The sequence below is a fragment of the Rattus rattus genome, chromosome 4, assembly GCF_011064425.1.
Source record: "Rattus rattus isolate New Zealand chromosome 4, Rrattus_CSIRO_v1, whole genome shotgun sequence".
NCBI lineage: Eukaryota > Metazoa > Chordata > Mammalia > Rodentia > Muridae > Rattus > Rattus rattus.
Window position 1 is genome coordinate 27,174,407 of NC_046157.1, and position 23,547 is coordinate 27,197,953.

Sequence of the window (23,547 nt, forward strand, 5' to 3'; positions counted from 1 at the left end):
CAATTCCAGCAGAACGATGAAAACCACTAAACAGTATATATTAATATGGATTTTCAAAAACCCCTATGATTACAGTGGATTTGATGGCATATATTTAGAATACATAAACAAGTTCTATGTCCAAAGCCATAGCAATGTTGACCTGAAATACAGACTGGGGGTGAGGGATGGATTAAAGCACAGATCCTACTGGGAAATAAAGTGAGGTAGAAGACAATTTCTAAAGCAGTAAGAAGCTTCCTGGTCACTCCATGAGACACGGATCCAATCTAAAATGGCCTTTCCTCATGTTTTGCATACTATTCGATGGTTGATGCCTCAGTGAGATAATGATTGCTCTCCAAGCTCTTGCTTCAATGTCTTTCACACAAAGAATTTCAACTCCAGAGTGAAGTCAAACATGCAACTTGTTTTAATTTGTGGCAGGAGGGTGTACAGTTTTTTTCCTTCCTAATACTTCACTCAATGGAAATTACGCTTAGTCTCAGTGACCAAGTAAAAATCTCCTTTGGTGCATGTGAGATTCGAGCTCCATGTGGCATTGGGTTTCTTTAAAGCATTAAGTCACTGCCTGGAGCTTACAGGAATTGCCAAGGTATAGACTGGAGTTCTTAAAATGATTTTTTAAATCCATGATCATTACCACTTTGAGGTCTTTATCTTTGACTTAGTTTTCTCCTCCTAGCATAGACATAGGCATTCTTTGTCTGTGTCTGGTCTGGAAAGAATATTATGGCTACTGCAGTACATGACCACTCGTGAATTTGCATCAGGTAACAGAAGTGGTTTAAAAAATTAAAACTAGAAGGAAATTTGAAAATTGCTAAAATATTAAGAGTTATTCTCTGTCTCCCCCTTCCTCCCTCCCTTTCCTCCCCCCCTCTCTCTCCCTCCCCCTTTTTCCCTCTACCTCCCCCTTTCCCTTCCGTCCCTCTCTCTCTCTCTCTCCCTCTCTCTCCCCTGCCTGCCGCCTGCCTGCTTTCTCATTGGCCAGCTACTGAGTCCCAGAGACGCACTTATCTTTGCCTCTCCAGAACTGAAATCACAAACAAGTCCCACCTTGCTTGGGTTTTTCTAAAGTCTAGTCCTCATGCCTCATAAGCAAGTGCTTTAACAACTGAACTGCCTTGAGGGATACCTTTATTACATATCAGTATCAGCTGGGACAATGTTTATAACTATTCACCAGCCTTGTGGGGGAATAGACATTCATAATCTGGGGGGGGGTGTTTAGAATTGACTCTCAATATTCAGGTTAAAATAAATCGTCTAAACAAAAGCCTTGGAGTTTCTAAAAGATACTGACATCTCTATGATACTTAGTGAAACATAAAGCACTTTCCGTCCAATAAACCACGTTTCTTCTGAATCTCGAAAATACTTGTTTTGGTAAGAGCAAACCTTAGACTGGAAATTTGTGTGCCCCTCCCATTAATTTCTATGTTAAAGCTCTAACCCCTACTACCTCAGACAAGGATGTGACTTGACAATAGAATCTTCACAATCAAGTCAAAATGAGGTTATTAGGGTAGGCTTGATCCAATATGACCAGCATCCTAAAAAGGGGAAAACCTGGACACCAAGAGGCACGTAGAGGAAAATACGAAGACGTGTAGGAGAAAGGTTGCCAATTAGAATCAGCCATGGCAAGAAGCCTGCGGCACACTATATTTTTATTGGCCTCAGAAAGGATCCGCAAGGCCGATATCCTGGTTTCAGACGTCTCGTTTTCACTCCCATGAGATGACATCTGTGACTTAAGCCACACCGACTCTGGTTCTTTGTCAGAGCATCCCCAGCCATTGTGGTACCCAACTATCCCACTGGGATGGCAGCCATTGGTCTTAGCCGGGGTCTGTGCTTCCCTTCCCAGAGCTGTTGTCTAACGAAAGAGCTCAGGAAAACGAGAGGAAGAGCCTGATGTGTCGGAACAAAGAGGCCAAGGGATATGGAAAGAAAACACAGGGACACCGAAGTTGATTACTCATGATTTATTAATATTCAGATTGAAAAAGGAGCCTCACAGCCTTAAGTTTACGCTAATTGGCACATTTGCTTTATTTATTTATTTTTAAAACAAACCGTTTTTTTTTTTTAATTTTTTAACCTTTTTGTTCATTCCATCACATTGAAAATGAGGAAACAGAAATGGTTTTTTTGAATTCACTTAGTATTTTGGACTCCTCAGAACGGAACATTGCACACACACACTTGGAACAGAGAGAAATAGAGAGGAAAGTGGACTCCCACAGGGCCACACGCACCAGATCAAAAAACCGGGGTACAGTGCAAGAAGTTCCCAAGATGACTGCATCATCATTACCAAAAACTCGCCATAACAACACCAAGAAACAAATGTTTAAGCCACACTGTTGGACTTGGGATCTTTCCTGCTTTTTTTTTTTTTAAATGTTTGCCACACAGAGAGAGAGGGCTCATAGGTAGGAGAGGACAGGCTCACACACGTGAGCAGGACAGGAGAGGAAACTTCAGAGCGGATCTGAGAAAGGGCAGGAGAGACAGGGTTCAGGTGGGGGCAACGTGGAAAGCCGTTTCTTAAAGTTCAGGCATGTTCTTGGTCAGCCTCGGGGTCTTCTTTACCCTCATCCTGTCGGGCACTTTCCTTAGGTTTGGCTTCATCTACAGCTTCTGAAAAAGAAAACGAGATGGGGGAGGGAGAGGAGGGTTAATATTTTGTCTCTGAAATCTGTTCAATGGTAGAAGGCATTACTTCTTTCCAAAAATTGCCTAAGGAATTACGATGATGAGATGATTAATATCCAGTAATACAATTTCCTAGGCTAAAAACCTTTATTCTAGGATGCGGTTCAGCAAACACAAGGAAGTAAAGGACAGCTCATCACTTGGTAGATATTACATTCTTGCGTGCGTACCGTCCGGGCCCCAGTCCTGTTTTAGGTCAGAGGACAGCTTGCAGGGAGGAGTCAGTTCTCAATTCCCACCATGTGGCTACCTGGGATTGAACACAGGTTTTCTTTCCATCTTGACTGTATCTCCAGCCCATCGTTGTGGTTATCCATCTTTCTGCCTCACAATTGAGGCTCTGCAATGACCTTGTTTTCCTATCGCCTAGTGTCAAAATAATTGTAGCAAATAATTCATATGGTTCATTGAGCATCCTTTCCAATTTATCTTACCATTCATTTTTAGTAATGTGAAATCTGGAAAGGGAAATATGTGAATTTCGAGCCCCCATTGGAGGCCACTAATAACTACAGTTTAGTTAGGAGGAAGGTATCTATCTCCCTTGGGAGGATAGAGTTGGGCCCTATGTGCTCACCTTTCCCCAATATAGCAAGCACCAGATAACATCTGGAAATGTGGCACCTATCTTATGACCATGAAGACACGATCTGTATACCAAACAGGTGGAACAGAAAGAAAATTCATCGTTGCATGGGGTGTATCATACTTCAACACCTATCTATCATCCTTTGCATTGAATGAGATAAATGGCCAACTGCTTTAAAGCACCGAGGAGGTTTACAGTCTCTTGTAACCGAGTATAATATGCTCCAAGGGAATACACAAACCTGTGACACGGGCATTGTTTTGCTTAACAACATAGATTTATATCTTTATGAAGGTTGGTCCCACTCCCCTCAACTCCAAAACTTTCCCTAGAGAATTCAGCCAACAGATGATATGCCACAAGACATATTACTAATATCCTAGCCTGTCTAAACAAAAGCCGTTTTCCCTAAAATTACTTGGTATCAACTTATCAACTATCTTATGCCCCAAACCTATGCCATCCCTAAGTTCAGTGATTTTTTTTTTCAGATAGAACTTGTAGACTCAGGAAACATCTCTATTCATGGTTATAATTTATGATAGTGGAATGACACAAAGGAAAAAAGGCAGGGGATGGGAACCTCATGGGATGAGAGAGACAGACAGACAGACAGAGACACAGAGACAGAGAGAACAGACACAAGGAGCTGTGAGTCTTCTGATGTTATGACATGCTTAGTCCTCTCAGTCATAAACTGTGAGAGCACACATAAGGTAGCATTTCTTATGGACACACACTCAAGCCCACAAGTCCAGTATGCATGGGGGGCTGGTCACCTAGGCACCTACTGCCTAGCATGGATGGAAGCCAGGCTCCGAGAATGAAAGTTCTGAGATATTGCACATAAAGCACCCTGCTTTAAATGACTCCCTGCCTTAAGTTCAGGGAATCAATCTTATCAAATAGGCAATTGTAAGAACTCTTCAAAGTCCTAGCTCACCAATCATGAGTCAATTTTATGAGCCAGTTTAGGAACAGGTGCACCAGCCCTACTATGCTAAGATTAGTCTTTCTACATGCTTTCTGGTGTTAAAGATACCTATGCCCTTTAAAATGAAGCTTTTATGGTTGCTTTTCCTCCCCTTAAAACCTGCCCTCTTCCAGTCTCTCAGACAGATAAACTAAAGCCAGGGTAGTCTTTCTAGCCTGGGAGATTTATATTTAATTAGAAGATAATGGGTATGTTTTGAAAACACTAAAGCAAAAAAAAATTATGCTTCAGGGAGATTAAAGTAACAATATTAAATAAAAATGGATTGGTATTGGGAGGAGATGCAGAAATTAGGGAAATGTACCTCACTTAGCAGGCCATTATAAGTTATAAAAATGTATGTGTCTTTCAAGTCACTCACACATAGACTGGGGGGTCACTTAAAGCTGAATACTTACATTTAAGTAAGCCCACCACTCTGAAATGTAACTTTGAATTCCTTCTTTGTGAATATATTGAAAAATATATTTTCCAAAATATGCATGGTTTCTATAATCAAGCCTCATCTGGAGAATAATGTTACCTTTTAATGGTTCACTTCTGCCCAAAGTTTAAAGGTCTTACAGTTTTGTAGGGCTCACCATTCAGTGTGAGTTACCTCTGCAAGACAGTGGTTACTCAGAAAGAGTCTACAGCTTTCCAACTGACAGCCCAAGTTTTTGGATAAAGTGAACTCAGTCTTTTCACCATAGTATTTACATGTGCCAGTATTCCCTGAAGATTATGGACTTCTGGTGTAATCTTTTCTAGGAGTAGGCTTCCTAACTTACTGAGGTTCTCGATAGCAATCTAGGATTCTATTACAGGATTCACATGGTACCCATCTCAAACCTTTGAGTATTAAAAGTATTCCAACATTGGTTTAATAACTTTATTGTCTCCAAGAACCAGTTTTAGGGCCCTTTTAAAATTATAGAACCAAGATTTAAATGACCCAGCGGCATATGGACAGTTCAAATGTAGAAGCAGGAGAAAACTTCAAATCTACCCTATTGAAATAAAACCTTTGGAACTATGATCCATGTGATTCGAGGGAGATATGAAACTCAAAAGAAAAGGGAGTTATATGCTGGGTGAAATAAGAAAGATTTGTACTTGTACAATATCAAAGAGGAAATTCTAAGAAAATAAACAGAAAACAAAGATTCCAATGACTTTGAAAAGCAGCTACACTTCTGATCTTCCTTGGGGTAGAATTGGTTTAATCCTCTTCAATCTAACAGTTTCTCTTGTCATCCTTTGTTTAGGCCTCAGACAAAGATGAGTACAACACTACTCATTGCTGACAGTTCTATATTAAGAGAGATTTATGACCTACAGCTTTTTTCCTTGAGACTTATAATACACACCTGCAGTATGGCAAACTCATCTTCTATGGGTTGAGGAGACAGTGAAAGCAATCATAAAAATGCCATCATAATTGAAATCTTTACACTTATTTAACAGAAAAAAATAGTTACAGCTAGAGAGTGTGATCAGTGATGGGAACCTTTAACGTAGCACCTTAGATATAAACTCCTTATCTAAATAAAAATATCTATTTTTGTTCCTTCATTTGTTCCCTTTTGAATTCCTGGTGTCCAGGTCAGAAGTAACACAGGAAAAGCTCTCAGTAAGTGTTGGGTGAAACAATGAATAAGTAGTGTCATATCATAAACGAGGAAACTGAAGTACAGTAGGAATTGTTGCCTAACTCACACGGTTTGCTGAGAGCCAAGCCAGGACTAAAGCACGGGTCTTCTACTTGTTTTATATCAGTGGAACAAACTTAAGCAGCAGGAATCAGGAAAATAACTAATTTACCACTTGAGCACTAGAAAACCAGTAGCCAGAGTCTGGAAGCTTTTGGTTACTTAAAAAAAAAGAAACTAAGATTTTTTTTAAGGCACTAGAAGGTAAACACCAGAAAATGATAATTGATAAGATTCATCTGCATCTCATTTAGCTGAAACTTAATTAAGAGGAACACATAGAGTTTACGCTGTGTATACCTTATTTCACTTCAAATATGAATGATTTTCCTGTCTGGATATTGAGAAGACAGGTTGGTTTTTTTGTTTGTTTTTTGTTTGTTTGTTTGTTTGAGATAAAAAGCTGACTACTTCATGAAAGTAAAATATTATCATCAAATCAGGGGGTTTGGCGGAGTTTTTATAGGTCCGCAAGAAATTATGCAAAGAAAAATTAAGATTGGAAGGAAGAAACACTGGAAAGTACCAGGCTCTCACCTTACCCCAATCAGGATGGATGGCCCCAATGTGAGGTCCACTAAGAAGAACCTGTAATATTACTACTACAGAGAACCCTACAGATCAATGAAAGAAATCACAGTGAGGCGTGGGTTATACCTGCTCAGACAGGATCCACTTTTACAGTAACTAAATGCAGCCTGTGACAGGTTTTAACATCAGACCGAAAGGAACTTGTTAGAATCTCCGTCATTTAAAGTAGATGGATTTGAACATACATGCAGAAAAGAATGTCTCTGTGTTCTTAACATGCTTCACCCTCACCGATGCCAACCATAAACAAGTCTTACATACAGCATATCACATTGGTCATTCAGTTGTAGGTCTACGGTTTTGAATTTTCTTCTGGAAGTGATTGTAAATTATGACAGTCCTGGCCTTTGTTAAGGTACATTGCTCAATACCTTCTAAGCTGCTGCTGATACTCTGAACAGTTTTAAGTAGACTTGTATTGTTCGTGTCTATCCTTTAACCACCTTATGTTACATTTGGGGAATCTGAGGCAAAAGATTAAATAGTTTATATAAGTTGTACAAATGGATGGTAAGTGGCAGTTTACTCCAGCCTGTCATAGAACCCGTTCAAGCCTTCTTCTTGATGTCACATCCTCTGCTGTCAACTTACCTGAATAAGGATGGATGGGCTCAATGGGAACTGTGATACAAGTCCATAGATATTCAATCTCAGTGCCAATAAAATCTAGATGTTGGACTTGCAAAAATTGGCTCAAAATGATGGGGAGAACCCCGATTAGTGTTTGGCACTATGAAAGCTGGCCTTGGCACATTTTGGTGCTAATTATGTAATTTGCAAATGCTAGAGATGAGTTAATATGTAATCTTTGGTATTTTGAAGAAAAAAAAAACAAAACTTTGATCATGGTGGTAAGTGTGAAAGACATGAATGGCTGAGGCCAGCTGGTCACTCCAATTACGATAGTCCAATTAGCATAAATAACTACATTCATGTAGAGCATCACCCTCCCTCTGTGACAGTTGTTACTTAAGAGCCTGAAGAAGTTAAAGAACTGAAGTTAGATAATCGGTGCCAAGAGACATCCAGCAAGGGAGCAGAGGTAACAGGGCTCAGACCTGACAAATGAGTCTGACTCGGGATACTGAGGTGAAGCTGAGGCCATGTGAGTAAAGAGAAGAGCAGAATTTTCCTCAGTCATTTGTCTCCGGATGCTACTTTTAATCATATAAGTACAGAAATAATATTGATATTTTGGTTAAGATATTATAGGGGGAAGATCAGAGCACCTATGGTATGGATGTTCGAATTGCCCCAAATGTGTATCTGGAAATGTTGTTCCTAGGTGTTCCTGTAAGAGGATTAAGAGGTAGAGCCTTTAACCATGATTATACCATGAGAATGAATCATTTATGATTTGGCTAAGGGCTCTTTAAAAATGGACCACTGAACACTCACAGTGAGAAGTAAATCTGTTACCCAAGACACCCATATCAACCAAGATGAAATACTTTGAGAATATATGTGTGTGTGTGTGTGTGTCTGTGTCTGTGTGTCTGTGTGTTTGTATGGGAGGGTGGGGAGGGTAGAGGGCTATCTCATGTGACTGGATGATGTGTTTAAGTTGATTGTGATCATATCAAAATTAGCTCCCCAAATCTCATGAAGATTGGTGATCTGTTTTTAGTGACTTACATTAAGAAGAAGAAAAACATATTCATGTGTTCTTAAGTATGAGGTTGAGAGAACTTTCAAATCAAACATGGTCATCTTTTCAAGAGTAAACAATTATATCCACAGGAGAAGCTTAAGCTAGGACGTTAAAAAGAAAAAAACATTTAATTCTACTTTTTCCTTATGCCATAGTCTAAATAATGTGAGGGCCACCTGGTTATAAAAGGAATATTGAGATAACTTCGACAGATGGATATAATATTTAACAAATGGCTGTAACTCCGGCATTTTAACATTTGCAAAATCTTGGTCCTTTAAACCCAAAGACCTCTTAGAAATCATAATGCTTGCAGGAAGCCTCTTAATTTTATCATTTATTTATGTGTTAACTTAAAAAAGAAAGTCAATACCACAGACAATAAAGTCATATATTATTCATGCTTCAAAGCCGAAAGACACGTCAAAATGAAGGAAAATGTGGTCATCCCTACATTAATGGACCTAATGAAAGGGACTGAGCTATGTTATTCTGGTCTTTGAATTAGGAGTAGATTAGCAGTGATTACGATGAAATTCTCAAATTGAGAATGTCTATCTTTTGGGACTGTATGATGTGTTTCTTATTGGGGTGGGGGGGGAGAGAGAGAGAGAGAGAGAGAGAGAGAGAGAGAGAGAGAACTTAGTTCAACGTCACTTCTCTCGAGTCAAATTCTCTTAAATTTTTGAATGTTCTTAAAGAATCTCATACATTAAAAGAAGGAAGACCTTCCTAGTTTCCGACACTTATGACCCATGACTACCATGCCCTCCCCACACCACTCTTTTCCCTGTGCTCATTCGTTACTGAACCCAGAGCTTTATACACGCTAGGCATGCTAGGCAAATGCTCTGCCGCTTAGCCACACCCTAACTCTAAGACTACTGTTCTTTAAAATGCTCAAAGTCACGTTAAAAGAAGAATAAATGTGTACAATATCCCTGTATCCGCTTGCACAGTGTAATGGTAGTTATAAATGATAGACAAGACTACAAAAGAGATTTGAGCGAACGTTTTCACCATGGTCATTCAAGGCGTATGTCAACCTGACTCTCCTCTCCTTGCTGAAGAAGATTCTGGAAGCAGTTCTTGCTTTTGATGGGTTTCAATTCTTTTCCTCGAAAGGGCGAGTGAGAATAGCTTGTCTGTGCCTTCCTTCTGTTGATGAGCAAACACCAGGAGCATATGCAGCAGCGGCTGCTTGCATGCCCAGCCAGGCAGCCCGGTTGCAATGCTGTTAGAGGGATGGCGGTGTTCCCAGCTGCCGTCGCCCACATGGAGCTCTAATGGCCCCGATTCTTGGCTCTTCTCCAGGTCCCTCCACAGCCCTACATTACTGAAATTAGGTTGAGTGGATTTCCGAGTAAAACATTACCTCTTGGGACCTGCCCAGCTCTCCCCAGCCTTGTCAACATTGATTAAATAGAAGCTGCTATCATCCTGGGGCCATGCCCACAATTACTCTACCAATCACCACTGGACTAGGTGCACTTCCCTTTTCCTTTTTAGTTTCATCTTTCTTGAATATTAAGCGTCGTTACCGCAAAAGCTCAAAGGGAAGCCACGAGGGGTGCTTAGCAGCGTACTCGTGTACGGCCCTTTTGTGACTCAGACCATCTTTTCCTTGAGCTGTACACCAGATGTCAAATTGGAGCTTGGGCTGGCTTTTAGTTGTCCCTGGGATCCATATTTTTCCTTTGTCGCTCACTTTGTTTCCTATTTTCAACCATATTAAAATGCCAAGCGCGTGCACATGATTTTTGATGTCAGGATAATGAACTAAATTACACCTCCACCCTTGTCCCTTGTTTTCTGAGCCTTTGAAAGAGAAAATAATCCGTTACGCACTTACATTTTTCAGAGAGTAACAAATAAGAATTTAATTAAGAAGAAATGTCAAAGGCAGCTGCCACAGGGTCTTAGTGATCCCCCAAACATACCATTACCATGCTCTCGCCTGCCCTGGGAGTTTTAAGACTAAGCAATTCTACCATTTGCCCTGACTCTGACTTTTCCAACTAGTCATTCAAGCTCAGGCAAATTGATTTCCTTTCTTTGCTTCAGTTTCCTAATCCAGAGATAATAATATGGCCGATTGTGCCTGCCCCCATCTCATTGCTAGCTATATGGAAATTCTGATATATATTGTAAAATACACCACAAATTATAAAGGGGACCAGGTTAAATAGTCTGCTGAGTATTTAACCAACTTGGACTTTAATTTCTTTGGCTTTACTCTAACTTGCAGATTTTGTAAATTAACATTATCTTTCTAAGACCAAACAAATTTCCAAAGGAAGATAAGCATCTATTTTTTCCTCCATACTTTTCTAGATAAAATGAGACCTTCCATGGTACTTTTACATCTCTGGCAGAAAGGATATGTGCATTGTAAACAGTATTATACAGAAAAGCAGACACCCAGAAAAGGAAGATTATTAACCAAGGAAATCTACCGCTCTAGAAGCTAAAAGGGAATTCAGGTTTTCAACTAGTAGAAAGAAAGCTGGAGTTTTTATTTGAAAGAAAAGATGATCCAGTGATTAAAGACAAAAGACAAAGTGGGTCAACTTGCTCCAGAAATCTTTTTGTAAAAAATCTATTTATTTAATTTATGTAAATAAGTGCTCTATCTGCATGTACACCTGCAGGTCAGAAGAGGGCATCAGATCCCATTACAGATGGTTGTGAGCCACCATGTGGTTGCTGGGACTTGAACTCAGAACCTTTGGAAGAGGACCCAGTGCTCTTAACCACCTCACCACCTTGCCACCTCACCAACCCTCCGGAAAACTCTTAAAGTTTATATATATACATTTAGATTACACAATCATCAAAAGCTAATGTCCCACCTCCTCCTAGTACTGACAAAGAGAAAGAGCAGCAACTACAACTTACATAGCTTGTCTAATAGATATCAGTCATTTCTGGCATAGGAGGCAATAAATACATAAAGTTAAATTATTAAATTGTATTTCTTTTTGTGCATGTGTGTGAATATACGTATGTATATGTGTATGTATGTATGTATGTGTGTATGTATATATATATGTATGTGTATGCGTGTGTATATGTATGTATGTATGTGTATGTGTGTATGTGTGTGTCTGTGTCTATGTGTGTCTGTGTGTATGTGTATGTATGTGTGTGTATGTGTGTATATGTATGTATGTGTGTATGTATGTGTGTATATGTATGTATGTGTGTGTATGTATGTGTGTATGTGTATGTATGTATGTGTGGTGCTGGGAACTCAAACCCAGGGTCTAGCAAGCTCTCTATCTGAGCTACATTCCTAATCAGACTACTTCATTTATTATCATGACTAAAATGAAAAAGTCAACTTCTAAGAGCAGAAATTCAAACCCCAAACGTAATAGTATTTTCATAGTAGCATAGCCACAAAGTAGACTTATTTCTGCACCCATCCTTCCAGAGAAGCACTGAGTGGCCAGTCATATATAATTCTATAGAAGCATTAGTTCTCTACGGTTAGTAGTAATGGTTAGTAGTGTGCCAGAGTGATCTGGTGGTTGGATTGAGCAATCGCCTTAATGGTGTCCCAGTTTCCCTTATGACCTTAAAAAATCTTTTTTTAAAAAAATAATATAAGAATAACACACAAACCCCGCGTGCACAAGCATGCGTGCAACACACTTCAATATTCTTTTGAGAATGAGTAAAACATATATCTAGTTTTGATTTTGTAAATGGCTTACCATAGCAAATGAAAAAGAGAGAGAGAGATTTTGTGGGTGCGCGCGCGCACGTGTGTGTGTCTGTGTGTGTGTGTGTGTGTGTGTGTGTGTGTGTGTTTTTCCTTATTTGACATTCAGATGTATTCTACATCTGTGCATATTTACCTATGCCTGTCAGATGTCTTCTGTGCATTGTAACTAATGCTACTTGTGACTTGTAATTTATTCAGTGTATACAGAAAATATTCAAAGTTAAGTCTTTTGAATTTATGCTCACCAACTCTCAAGTTCTTTTTTTTTTTTTTTTTTTTTTTTTTTTTTTTTTTTTTTTCGGAGCTGGGGACCGAACTCAGGGCCTTGCGCTTCCTAGGCAAGCGCTCTACCACTGTGCTAAATCCCCAACCCCTCACCAACTCTCAAGACCAAGTTCAACTCATATTTCCCACTTCAAAACTACTCTAGGGAGACTTAATCACTTTTTCTTTTCACAAAGAAATTGTAGTCCTTGTATTATTTGCTGATTTATGGAGTCTTTTCTAGTCTTCAGTCGATTATAAACTAACGTCATTTTTTTCCAGGGATATATTTACATGAATTTATATTCCACACAAGTAGGAGTTTTTAAATTTTATAAGCTGATGAATCTCAGTACTTAAAGCATGCTTGAAAAAATAGCATGCATTTGTATTGTCTCCAACTAGTAGGATCATGTTTAATATCTATGCTTACAAAATACTTAAAATGATTAAAAAATTAAGTAAAATCTATGAATCCCTTTAAAATATAAATTAAAGTTAACAACCTTAGGCAGGAAAACTTTGTACCTATAATGAAATTCCAACTTTTTAAAAAAAGATTTATTTATTTTATTTATATATTAGTACACTGTAGTTCTCTTCAGACACTTCAGAAGAGAGCATCCCATTACAGATGGTTGTGAGCCACCATGTGGTTGCTGGGAATTGAACTCAGGACCTCTGGAAGAGCAGTCAGTGCTCTTAACCACTGAGCCATCTCTCCAGCCCGAAATTCCAACTTTTAAATGAGGGTTACAAAATGAATTTCAACAACCAAAATTTATAGCCATGGAAAACATTTCCTTGATAATTTCAAAGATATTAATTTCACTAACAGTTATTGATATATACAAGAAAGTTTTAAAAAAGAAAGATATTTGAAGCATAATTATTTTTAATTGTCCTAGAGTAGTGGTTATGGGCTAGTACTAGAACTAGACAGCATTAAATTACCTCCTGTGACACTTTACTATGGCTTTGGGTAACTTACTTAACCTCTTGTAGCTTCATTTTCCTTATCTATAATTAGCAGTAATGTTGGCACCTCTCTCATGAGGTTGTTATGAGAACGAAATGTGTTGATTTAAAGTCCTTCACAACACTTCATGTTTAAATAATCATCTGCTGGTTTTGGAAGAGAATGATGACCAATGTTTGCTATAAGCCAAATACTGTATTTAGAAACAACACAAAACAACTCCCCCCTCTCTCTCTATATATACATATATATATATATTCATTCCTTGTTTTTTATATTATAATAAAGTAGGAATAATAAATTAATAGAAATGAAGAAACAACATGAAATGAAGAAACAAAAAAACTAACAAAGTGTCACTTCTTGGCTCACATGGATGCATAAAAAATGAGTTGATGTCTTCCTTTCCATATGATTAAGAACTCATCCAACCTAGGAGGAACTTTCAGGTATTCTAGCAAAAAAGAAAGAAAAGTTTGTACCTTCCAAGGCTCTTCCTTAAAGAATGACTATCTATTTATTCATCTGTCTGTCTGTCTGTCTGTCTATCTATCTATCTATCATCTATGTATCATCAATGTTATGTAAAAGATATATATCTTATATCTTATGCATAATATATATAACATATATAGACATCATATATGGTATATATAATATCTACTTTTTACTGAAACTTTTCTGTTTTTTTCTAGATTTTTTTCTAGAATTTTCAGATTATCTAGACAATTTTAAGAAAAAGAACTTTGTTCAGTCATGTTTATAGAATTCTATACTTTAATAGTTCATTATTAAAGTTTTAAAAGGAATCATACGGAGTGAGATTTCATAGCTCTGTGATGTAAAAGTATTTTTGATTTCCAGGAAGTCTTGTGATTATGTGGGGAGGGGCCTGAGCTGAGGGCAGGACCCCAGGGAGAACTTCTTTTCACTCATGCGCAACACTCCGTCATCTCTTTACCTTGCCCGGTAAGAAATCCCACCAGAGTCTGAACACTGTAAGTAACGGTCTTTTCAAATGATGTTACAACACCCCCCCCTCTATAAAAAGGTATACTTTTAGAAACTTTTGTCAAACATGACAGAAATTGGTACTTCACTTTCTTCTCTCAACCTGGAAAAGATTTTCTACATTCTCTCTGACACATTTTGGAGGAAGAGCCTGACAAATAACAGAGGCATATGCTTGCAGCCAACCATTGAGCCGAGCACGGGTTCTCCAATGAAGGAGTTATACAAAGAACCGAAGGACCTGAAGGGGTTTGCAACCCATAGGAAGAACAACAATATCAACCAACCAGACTCTCCCCAGAGCTCCCAGGGACTAAACCACCAATCAAAGAGTACACATGGAGGACCCATGGCTCCAGCCACATATGGAGCAGAGGATGGCCTTGTCGGGCATCAAGGCCCTGGGTCCTATGAAGAGCCAGTGTAGGGGAATGCCAGGGCGGGGAGACCGGAGGGAGTGGGTGGGTGAGTGGGGGAGCACCCTCATAAAAGCAGGGGGAGGGGAGATGGGATAGGAGATTATGGGAGGGGATAACTTTTGAAATGTAAATAAAGAAAAGAAAAGAAAAACACAAAACAAAACACAACAAAAACCACCCCACAGATATCGTGCACTGCCCAATACCGTTGATCATATCCTCAAACTGTGAGGCACAGTAAAGCCTATCTTCTTCCAACAACAACCAGAAAATGAAAACTCCAAAACAAACCAGCCCAGCACAATGTATTAGATATTATTTATTAGGATTTAATACTTAATAAACTTAGGAGAGATTTAACAGGAGAAGCCGGCTTATTGGCCATTTTTACCCATGTACTCTTTTGGCTTCCTTTTGATCAGAATTTTTCACTTATTGAACTACCTATCAGCTTTGTGTGGCTGCCTGACGTGAGCCATCCCAGACCTTTTCTAGAGATTTGTGTCCTTTTGTTCTTTGTAGTTTCCTTTATCTTTTGTGATAATAATACTAAGGATGTCTAAAAAAAGAGTCCTAAGGAATTATACTATTAACTATCTACCTTAAAAAATCTATAGGTCTGCTTATAAATATCCATGAATAGTTTAAATGAAAATTCCCATCTGCACTGACAATGCTTCAGCCAATAGTCAAAGACTGTCTAATAAAAACCACACAGTAGGCATACCCCCGTTTTTTCAGCTGTATTTCTCAGTCCCTCTCTATTTATTTGTTTATTGTTTGTGTGTTTATTCATTCATTCACTTTTACATTCAAATTTCAGTTTCCCCTCCCTCCTGTCTGCCTGGTCTCTCCCCACGCTCCCCCCCCACTCCTCCTCCTAAGAAACCCCCTTTTGAATAGCTACCCTAAGGGGACATCAGAAACATCACAGGCTATTGTCCTTGCTAGATTCCCAGAGGTGGAAGATTAGGCCCAATTCCTGAAGACACCATGCATTTCAAAGCTAGGGCCCAGAAGCCCTTGAGCTGGAACTGACCTCAAAGCCTCCTCCTGTGACTTGGGTCACATCAGACCTTGAGAAAATTAATGAGCTATCTTCTAGGTGATGCTGATTTTTATTTAAAAGAGCCTACACTTATCCTCAATAATATTTCCCAATACATTGAGTTAACGTCAGCTACTACAAAGTTGATGAGAAAAAAAAAAAAACAAGCAAAAACAAAAACGTCTTGGGGGTTTGCTAGATCCTACAGTCTGATATCAGATAAGATGATCTGGTTATCTGATTCCAGGGCTGACATTCAGAAATTAAGGCTGGGCGTGTCTCCAGTGTTAGGAGTGTGACAGAGGGCAATCATGGTACAGATGCCTGAAAGCCCGCCTTGCTTGTAAACGCCCATTGTGTAGGTGAAGTGCAAACCGTGAGGGAGCTCCACCCATGGAGAACACTCAGCTAGGCTCTTGCCATGACTCGCCGTGATGTGTTTGGATAGAACTCGAGCTTAGGCAGACAATTATTTATCCTTGTTGTGTAATTTTCCCTTATGGCTGTGTCTACACAGCACCCAGCAAACTAGCAACTTGGCAGTTGTCTCGCTAATTTTATCAATGCAAATGGCTGAACTACATAATTCAGGACAAAAAAAAAATCCTGTCTGTATATATTATCACAGACTTGGCTTGTGATGATTCATAAAATTACAGTAAATTGTTCATGTAATTAGTGAAAGCTGGAGGAGCCTTGGGGATGATGTAATCTCAGCTCCTCCCTATCTGAGAGAACAATGGAAGATAGTGGTTCTGTGCTTTGCCTAAAGTCACTAAACAGAGCAGAATGCAGGGATCCTTCCAGGAGATCAAAGCACTCTCCATCCTTGGAGATGAGTGGACTCTAATGCTGATTTTACTTTATACTTCTCCCCTTAGTCCTGAATGTGCTGTCTATCTCTATTGCTTCCTATTTTTCCACCTCCATTCCTATTTTCCTTTGTGACCTACAAGACAATTCAATATAATCTTGCCTTAAGATCTATCAAAAGTAATCTTCCATTCTCTGGAGGCTCACAGAGCCAGTCCTGAGAATTACCGCTTTATAAAATTTCAGTGTTGTGCTCAGTTTGTAGGAGGCGGTGTGGAAATCATACACAGAGAAGGAAAGAAAAATAGGGACCTCTCAAGGAGTTCATTAGGCCGAGCAGTAAATATGGATTATGATACATTTTATAAATTACATAATGAGTTAGTGAATGGTCAAAGTCCAGAAGTGGCTACAATTATCGCAAATGCTGTCTTAGCTACGAATCCATAAGAGATCATTTTTATGTCCTGCAAAAGAGGAAATGAAAAATGCATACCATTCCTTTATCAACCACCCCCTCCAGATTCCAGCGGTAGCAGGACATTACAAAACCAACTGTGAAGGTTTAACCCAATTTTGAAGTTAATTTCAAACACATTATTGTAACAAGCGCAGCCCATAAAAGGCATTGTTATTATAAGCTTACACGTGCGTAAATAGATGCAATTCCCACCTCTTACTGGGACAATTCATTCTGTACCCATTGTGTGCTTTGGTTTCCTGGGGTTCGTCAAATTATGGCTCTGCCTTTGAGTAAAAGAATTGCTTTAAGAATCAATGGCATTCACTGGAACACAATCAGAACGGTATTGGAAAAGTAATATTAGTATTTGTAGCAATTTCTTCTTTTTAGGCATGATCTCCAATCTCTTATATGTGGTGATGGAATATTACAGCTTTGGCTATTTGGGGACATCAGGAGAATAATCAGCAAAAGAATGAAGATTTCTGGAGTCTGAATGTTATCTAGGACAGAATCATTAGGTCCATTATTTAAAGTGCCATTTGAAAACATATCCCTCAAGCTGAGCGTGGTAGCTCATACCTGTAATTCCAGAGCTAGGGAGGCTAATGAGGAGGACTTCCAGGAGTTGGTGATCAGCCTGCGCTACAGAGGGGGACCCTGTCAAAACAAGAAAGAAAACCAAACCAAACCAAAGCAACCAAATCAAATCAAAACAAACAACAAAACGAACGAGGAAGAAATTCTCTCCTCTCTGTTTCTCTATCCAATGTTTACTCTCCAATAAAGCCATTCTCCAGGACATATTGTCTATAGAAACAATGTCCTATTATCCTCTTTAAAATACATATTTTGAGATTATTTGAAATTGGCCAGGATATGTAGCAACAACACTTCAGTGTTAAAAGGGGCCTTGGAGACCTTGGCACACCCCCAGTCTGATACAACTACCCACGGTGAAACCACCAGAGATAGACAATCTCTACTTACACAACTCTGAGTGTAAATTATCCCTGATATCCCACAGAAATCTACCAACATAAGCTTTATGTAGCCTGTCTGCTGGAAGAATATACAGCAAATAAATTAGTAATCTCTTTTCCATCCGATGCCTTTTGCAAAACTCCAGGGTAAACTCTTTCTGGTGAAACGTGCTGACCTATTTACTCCCCTCATTTCCAAGAAACAAACTTCATATGAGGAAACCACATAAGTTGTCCATCTTTTCTTTAACCCTCCTTCCTTAGTTTTCTACCTGTGCCCCTCTTGAGCTCACCAAAACAAAACAGAACAATGGCGTTCTAAAGTCTAAACCCCAGCTACCCTCACTGACATGCTTCCTTTGTTCTGGACCTTTACTGTTTAGTTTTGCTTTTGAATGTTGACCTTGATCTAAGATCTGTGATGGAGAAACTAGCAATAGTTAAGAAACTCGCCCATAGTTTGGTTTCCCGAACACCTGGTTATCCTTTTGTACTCCAGGAAGAGGCTGACCCCAAAGACCCTCTTCATGTAATTTACTGTTCTCACAGTCGGGACTCTTGTAGGGCTCCAGGATGCCCTTGAATACCTGTAACAATGTCAAACATTGATTGACCTATTCCACTTTGCCTAAACTACTGACAAGTCTGAACAGGACACGCAGAACCTCTCAATCGCATTCCTTGTCTATAACATGTTTAGCTGCAACTGGAACTGTTTGTCCCTTTGAAATGAGCTGGACACCTGGAAAACAAACACTGCTCAACTGAATGAAGTTCCTTTTTCTTCAAAGCAATGCCAACGGTAAACCACTTCAACAATAGCCAGTCTGTTCCTGCCTATAGCACACTTATAGGAAACCAAGATACTGTGATCCTGGTGGTGGGATTCCAATTGCTATGACCTAGTAAAAACCATCTCTTAGGCTACTGGCATATTTTAGTTTTGACTTCTTCTTGCACTACTTTTCTTTTGTATCTTTAATTATCAATCGGTTATGGGTGTATTTCTGCCCCTGTAGAGCTAGACTTCCTTTCCTTGACCCTTAACATGACTGTCATCCAAGATTCAATTCTGCAAATTGTCTTTGCTGACTGTTTCAAAGACTAATTCTTCTAATGACCTTAAAGTGAGCTGTTAAAAGTATCCTATCTATTTTAATTACATTTATTTCTTATTATGGATGCGTACAAACCATGGTACATGCCAAGGTAAATAGATGGAGATTGGAAAGGTAAATGCAGGAATCAGTTCTCTTCTTTCCACATGTCAGTTCTGGAGTCTAATTCAGGTCACCAGGATTGGTGGCAAGTGCCATCTCATTAGCCCTATCCCCATATTCTAATATTTGAAGAATCTTGTAAACATATTTCTTTAATCACAAAACTTTGTCTTTGTGTCACATTCACCAAATTCCAGATTCTTTGGTCAAATATGTTTCTATATCCTTGACACCCATACTACCTCCATTATCATATTTTAAGGTATACTGAACATTACTGGCCATTCCTTTTATAAATATAATCAAACTGCACTTAGCATATCTCGACGATCTATGTAAATTCTCTTTGTCTATATGTATCCATATCTCTTCATTCTTCTTTCCTTGGCATACCTCCCCAACTGACGCCATAAACACGAGATTAAGAAATACAACTACACTGATAAAGTTGACACAAAAGAATGTCAGACTTGAAAGGAATGGAAATCAACCACACAACTGCTGTTCGGGTGTGAGGCCAGTTAACGAGTGGAAGGTGAACAAAATATGTGAAGTATGTGGTTAGGAGAATAGTCCAACAGCCAGTAAACAAGCAATGAAGCATGCTGGAACACAGTAATTAGGATGAGAATAGTTCAGATAGATCAGTGATAAATTATGGAAACCCATGAGTTAGCAATAGAGTCCCTCTCATTGTGTACCTTCAGAGAAATGTTACTTCCAGCTCTGTGGGGGTAGGTGACAATAAGAATGGGCATGAGTCTCAAATCACCTGGAATTTTAGAAAGAGATAAATGATGTAGGGCCTGAAGTAATACAAACTAATGGAAAGCCTAGTTAGTGGAATGGTTTCCAAACTATTGGCTGACACAAGTTGATTCAATATTTCGGTAATTGTGAGAAGGGCTCTTTCAACTACCTGAAGCTAGGAGTAAGAGTATTCCAAATTCAGGGACAGAACACAGCCTGAAAGACATGCTAACTTCATTGATGAGACTTACATGGATGTGTGACAGCAGGTACAGCTGATGGCAGAGGTTGCTGGAGAACACAGTAACAACTGAACTAATGCAATCACGTCTTAGTATGCCTTTCTGCTCTCAAGTAGCTAAAATCCTCACTTAAAGCTGATAAGTGGTGAGAGCGAGCGAGAGAGAGAGAGCAAGAGAGAGAGAGAGAGAGAGAGAGAGAGGGAGGGAGAGAGAGAGAGGGAGGGAGAGAGAGGGAGGGAGGAGAGAGAGAGAGAAAGAGGGCTGATGCTCTAATTATTTGAAACTTGTTAATCTGAAACTTAGGACATAATTTGCCTCCAGAGCAAAATGAAAATGTACTGAATTTGAGAAGGATATTTTGCATCAACAAGTTCAGCTTCAGCTGCTGTCTCTCTGATCCCCATAGCGTAAGTATCACTAAAACCTTCCTTCTAAACAGTCAAAGGAGCTCCCAAACCCTCACTGCCCGAGTCATCCTCTCTACTTGCTGAGATAAAAGTGAAAGGTTATAAAAGAAAACTCAGTTTAATGAATTATGTTTCTTTTGAATGTGTGTGAGTGGGGGGGGGAGGTTAAGAGTGAACATACACATTTTCCAGTGTGCATATGAAGCCATAGGGCAGTCTTGGGTGTCGGTTCTTACGTTCCACTTGTTTGAGACTGGGTTGCCCATTATTTGCTACTGCATACACCAGACTACCTGTCGTGGAAGTTTCTGGAGAGTCTGCTATTCTGCATTTCATCTGGTACAAGAGCTCAGATATTATACACACACACTAGTATGTCTGTCTTGAGTTTGGAAATCTGACGTCAGGTCTTCAATTTTTCTTTACCCACAGAGCCATTTCTCCAGGCTGAATTTTGTTTTCTAAGTTAGGTGTTTTTTTTTTTTTAAATAACATTTTAGAAGATAATCTCAAAAATTTAATATATATATGTATGTATTATACGTGTTTAATCCACATATATATTCATTGAGGTGTGCAGTCATAAACTACCCATCCTTGACATGATTCCAAGGTGGAATCATGTATATGAATATATATATACATATATATATACACATATATATATACTCTAGAATAAACATGTATGTGTATGAGAAAAATAACATTTATTTCATTCAAGGGAACAAAGAAATTTGATGGAGCATCAACATTTTCTATCCAAAGACTGCTGGGAGTTTCAGGGTTTATTGACAGGTTGTAACCTTGAAAACATGCAGAGACATGAGACATCTCACAAGAAGCAGAAATGATTGTGTTTGGTGAACTGGAGATGAACGCAAGGAAACAGAACACTGTTCCGCCTTGGAATCATGTCAAGGATGGGTAGTTTATGACTGCACACCTCAATGAATATCATGAACAAAAAGTTAATTGTTTATACAGCCAGGCTAAGGACAAAGCTGTTCGTTTTGTAATTCCGAAAATGTTTATACTTAAACTATGTTCAGATGTGATCGCAGTTGACATATATAAAGTGCCTTTGCCCGATTCCTATGGTCTGTAAAATGTTTATATACACAGGAGAACTCTACAAAAAGACTAAAAACCAGACTAGACCCTGGTTGTTAAGGACAGCTTTTCTCTTCCTCAAGAGAAATAAAGATTTCAACTTGACTTTTATAGATATGAGGTGTCACTTAAAGTCCTTTCTTGTATTTTCCTATAATACCAAAGACATGTAATTCCCCCAAGCCACATAGAAAGAGAAATTATATTGATTGCCTGGTGCTGGTGAAAAATTCCGCCTCACCCCAGTGTATCGGCTGTAGCCTCACCCTGAAAATGCTTTTATTGCCTTTTAAAGATGCTTATGACTCCCAATGGACTAGTGGCACTGTTTTCTAATTTAAAATATTTTAATTAAATAAAATCCTTTGTGAGAAAAAAAGAGCAAGCGCAGTCAGAGTCTGTCAGCTCAGTTGTCCTCTTACTAAACTGACATGACAAGACAGTACGTTTGGGTTTCCCACCCGTTCTCTCTTCCCCCTCCTTCCTTTAATGGTCTGTCAAAAGGAAACCTCATCCAGTGTTGGCACTAATGCCTGTTGTAAATAAAGGGAGATGGGAGGGAAGAGGAGGGGGGAGAGAGAAGGGGGTGTGTTAGAATCTAGATTTGCAGTTCAATTGCAAAGCTTCTCTCTGAGTGTCTAGACACCAGCTGCCTGGTTGCCATGGGAACCCACTAACTTTGGCTGATGGATTGAGTAGCAGTGATTCTCTGGAGATCTGGGTGGGAGCTTGGTGGTAGGGGGAGGCAGAGAAAGGTTGGGATAGATGGAATAGAAACAGGGTGTTACAATAACACTGGATACAATAAGAGAAGAGAAAAGTATTTTGAGAAAGGGTAGCATTAAGCCTGTTACAGTTTCTCTCAAACACCTTACTCATGGGGACAGGCTATAAATCTGCTGTACCCAGCAGGTGTCAGGACACAGGTTGCTAAAGACAAATAGCTGAGCTGGAATGATTATATTCCCATCAACTTCCTGCCAGTGCCAAAGTACTTTAGTGAGCCAATGCTTAACACAGTCAACAGACTCAATGGAGAATCGTCAATGTAAGTCTGGGGAGTAGGAAATCCCCAAGAGTGGCTGCCACATTCCCAAGTACTCAGCAGTGACAGTTAATCACAGCACTTCCCTGCCCACATGCTTGTATTCTTTTCACTTACCCATGTTATATGTAAGGGTTGGGCATCGGTTTGGGTGAGAGATGGTGGTGGCTATGCTGAGAATTGACTAAGGAAAGATAGGCTACCAGTTTAGGGCAAAAATCATTAACTACACAACTATATTTTGTTTTCTGATTCACATGTAGTCTCCCATCGTGGGAAATTCTCAGGCCAGAGACTCGGGAGCTTTACAGTCCCTTGCTGGCCCCCTGGTCCTTTCTGACGCAGCTTCCTATTGGATTGGGATGTTTAAGTCACACTGAAGCTCTCACCCCTTGCCTCTTCCATCACCCATTCCGTTCCCAGTTCACACCCTGGCCCCGATCCCCCACTTCGCTCTCTAAACTCAGCCGCACATAAATGTGCCCCCACAGTCCTTTCTCATCAAAGTTCACCCCAACTCATACAGACTAGGTTTATTGCTGGCCTCGGTGTTCTGTCCTTTTACAGGTAACTCTCCTAACCATGGTCCAAATCTAAAGGAAGACCCGCTGAGTTTACTGGCGTTTTCTAGGTTGCAGGTGTCTTTTTTAATCAGGCAGTGTTAATAGATGACAGGAAACTTAATGTTTAGATTATGATCAACACTTATGTTTTGAATCTGAAGCATCCCTCATAGGAGTACGTATTGAATAGCTGTTTCTCGGATGGTAATAATATTTTAGGAAGCTGTAGAATCTTCAGGAGGCCGGGCCTTGTTGGAAAA

At 39.4% G+C, this 23,547-nt stretch overlaps 1 protein-coding gene across 1 annotated transcript in view; it reads right to left on the reverse strand.

The window, feature by feature from the left end:
* Positions 1–1,976: 1,976 nt before the first annotated feature.
* Positions 1,977–23,547, reverse strand: part of Gap43 (growth associated protein 43) — a 93,795-nt gene continuing 72,224 nt past the window's right edge. Inside the window, exon 3 of the mRNA XM_032900206.1 lies at positions 1,977–2,649. Within this exon, the coding sequence (XP_032756097.1) occupies positions 2,564–2,649 (86 nt within the window). The 3' untranslated portion in view covers positions 1,977–2,563. The remainder of the gene's footprint in view (positions 2,650–23,547) is intronic.